We start from the raw sequence: 2,958 nt of genomic DNA, 5'->3' as shown, positions 1-2,958 counted from the left end.
CTGACCAGCCATGCCCTGCCTGCTCAAGAGCTGCAGCACTCAAGCAGGACTTTTATCTATTCAATGGAGTGCTACGCTCTGTTAATTATGCAAAAGGTCTGAGTTAGGTGATGAGGTCATCACTCAGCAGCAGTGCAGTTGTTTACAGACTGTTTATAAGTATATAATCCAGCTATTTATTACTGGTTAAGTCAAGTTATACACGTACAGTCTTTAGAAGTTTAAAAAAAAAAAAAAAAAAAACATAAGGACTTGTGTATATGTAACAGTCATCTTTAGAGAGTCAGTTTATAGTATCAGGTAAACAAAAATGAAACAATGTTGCAGTAAATCACAATTAAGGACCATGTGGCTGAAAGTATGAATTTCCTACTATTTTATATTTCACTTACCGGTAGTTAGTGAAAAATGCTATCAATACACAAATTATTAAATTAAAATTGCATCATTTTCCAGTAGGACAAGTGAGAGGTAAGGGGGGTACAATGCGCCCCCCCCCCATTTTAACCAGTTACACAATTGTAACGAATAACCCTTAAACATTAGATCATAGACAGTGTATTAGTATACATTTTTGACTTTACTTTTGATGCTCCAATATAATTTATTGGATTTCAGACATTGTAACAAAGTTGAATTCAGAATAAATCTCCCAGTTCAAATATGAAAAAAAATATTCAACGCTAGAAGTGTATACACATATTCGGAGGAAAATGACCAAGGCAACAGAAATGAAGAGCAGCCAGATAATCAGCCCCAACATAGAATACAAATATCAGTTCTCTTGGTTGAAATAGATTCTAGAATAGGACCAAACCTTTCTCAATCTTAAATTCACTGATCCAGGTTAACTGGTGGATTTATTATCGGTTTTGTACATAATTGGAAGATATATTTACATCACATAAATATTTATGGCATGGCTTCCAATCATTAAAAGGTGTTTGGAACTGGTCTACAGAAAGTGTGCTTGTGCAGCTTTTAAGTGTAATTTACACTCTTTTGGGATTGGAGTATTCCACGTTACTAAAAGTTTTTAACTGGTTTGACAAGAGTCCTTTACATTGTTGCAGATGTCACCACACATGATCTTGTGTTAACTTAAAAATTAATGGCTTTGCCAAATGATGCAGCAAGGTTTGCTTCCCTGAAGGCTTCTGATACAGTCTATTGGAAAAAAGAAAGAGAAATGTGTGAATATGCATATATGTAGCAACAACACATTCAGACATAAAAACAGCCTTCTATACTTACAGGGTGGGCGTGACATACTCTGGCTATATCTTCACATGAGGCACCATATTCCATTGCAAGAGCAGCTTCATTAACCATTTCTCCAGCACCCTGGAAGTAAGAACATTATAATGTAAAATAATTATGGCAACAGAGACCATTCAGCTATATAAAAAGAGTTCAGAAAACATATAAAATGTATGACATTTAACCACCCAGACTGCTTCCGTGCTAGGTTACTGGCCATTGAGACAAAATGCTGAAGTAATATGCTTGGTGGCTATTGGTCCTGCAAACTGAATAAAAAGTTTGTTGACATACAGTAAAGAGAGAGAATGTGAGTGAAATCAGCATATATGATATTAGAAGACCATTTGGGAATAGTGAGTTGTCTCACACTTACTGTTCCAAGAATATGAGCACCAAGCATCCTGTCCGTGGATTTGTGGCCCAGAATCTTCACCATGCCATCTGTATCAGCATTTGTCTTTGCTCTGCTGTTTGCAGCAAATGGAAATTTACCAACTTTGTACTCAACACCCTACAGAAAAAGTTTAAGAAATTAAATAACTGACATTTTCCAAAGATATATTTATATTACATTTTAAATACAAAAAGGGACATGTCTGAATGGATAGATCCAAGTGTAAGTGCAAATAAATATATATAAAAAGTAAATGTTCAGAAGGTTAAAATTAGTAATAAACACAAGATCAAAAAACAAAGTTGCTTTTAATAAATGGGATGAAAAACAGACCAGGATTTCATTATATCCATTCATTTTGCTTTTCCCTTTTTACATTGTGTGTTTTGCACAATATTCCCTTTACAAGGTCAAAAGAATTTCTTCTCTAACAAATGACTAATTTTTGGCTTTGCCACAATAAAGTGGTTAGATTCTGGAGTCTCGGAAAGTAGATACAAGCAATACATCTGCTTTCCTTTAAGGACAGTAAACTTATTTTCAATAGAAATCCTGTGGTAATCTTTTCGAAAACAGTTCTTTTGGAACTCGGAAATAAAAGAAAAAAAATCAACACTAAACTAGTCTCAAAATACCTCTTCCTTCAGTTGTTCCTCGGTCTTGCCAACCCAGGCAACCTCAGGGTGAGTATATATCACAGAGGGAACACAGTTATAGTCAATGTGAACTGCTCCGCCTGCCATCCCTTCCACACAGATGATACCTTCATCTTCTGCTTTGTGAGCCAACATCGGTCCAGCCACAACATCACCAATGGCATAAACACTATTATTGGAGAGAAATAAAAATAGATAAACACTCGAGAGGCGGTTCAAAAAAATTCAAGTATTGCTTGAAATGCTTTTAAAATATTTATTATGATTGCAGATGTTTTGCAATGCAGTGATTCATTTTTGCTGTTTTAGAGAGAGAAAAAGAAAGAGAAAGAGAGAGAGAAAGAGAGAGAGAAAGAGAGAGAGAGAGAGAGAGAGAGAGAGAGAGAGAGAGAGAGAGAGAGAGAGAGAGAGAGAGAGAGAGAGAGAGAGAGAGAGAGAGAGAGAGAGAGAGAGAGAGAGAGAGAGAGAGAGAGAGAGAGAGAGAGAGAGAGAGAGAGAGAGAGAGAGAGAGAGAAGAGAGAGAGAGAGAGAGAGAGAGAAAGAGAAAAAAAAAAGAGAAAGAGAAAAAAAAAAGAGAAAGAGAAAAAAAAAAAGAGAAAGAGAAAAAAAAAGAGAAAGAGAAAAAAGAGAAAGAGAAAAGAGAAA

General features: G+C 35.6%; 1 protein-coding gene across 1 annotated transcript in view; it reads right to left on the bottom strand.

The window, feature by feature from the left end:
- Nucleotides 1-561: 561 nt before the first annotated feature.
- The window catches only part of DLD (dihydrolipoamide dehydrogenase), a 56,183-nt gene continuing 53,786 nt past the window's right edge, over nt 562-2,958 (bottom strand). Inside the window, exons 11-14 of the mRNA XM_053716582.1 lie at nt 2,293-2,482; nt 1,637-1,774; nt 1,255-1,344; nt 562-1,167 (exon numbers count right to left, since the gene is read on the bottom strand). Coding sequence (XP_053572557.1) covers nt 1,102-1,167; nt 1,255-1,344; nt 1,637-1,774; nt 2,293-2,482 — 484 coding nt within the window. The 3' untranslated portion in view covers nt 562-1,101. The remainder of the gene's footprint in view (nt 1,168-1,254; nt 1,345-1,636; nt 1,775-2,292; nt 2,483-2,958) is intronic.

Source organism: Bombina bombina, chromosome 6 (assembly GCF_027579735.1).
Source record: "Bombina bombina isolate aBomBom1 chromosome 6, aBomBom1.pri, whole genome shotgun sequence".
Classification (NCBI taxonomy): domain Eukaryota; kingdom Metazoa; phylum Chordata; class Amphibia; order Anura; family Bombinatoridae; genus Bombina; species Bombina bombina.
The sequence above is the reverse complement of the archived record's forward strand: the minus strand, read 5'-3'. Positions and strand labels throughout refer to the sequence as shown.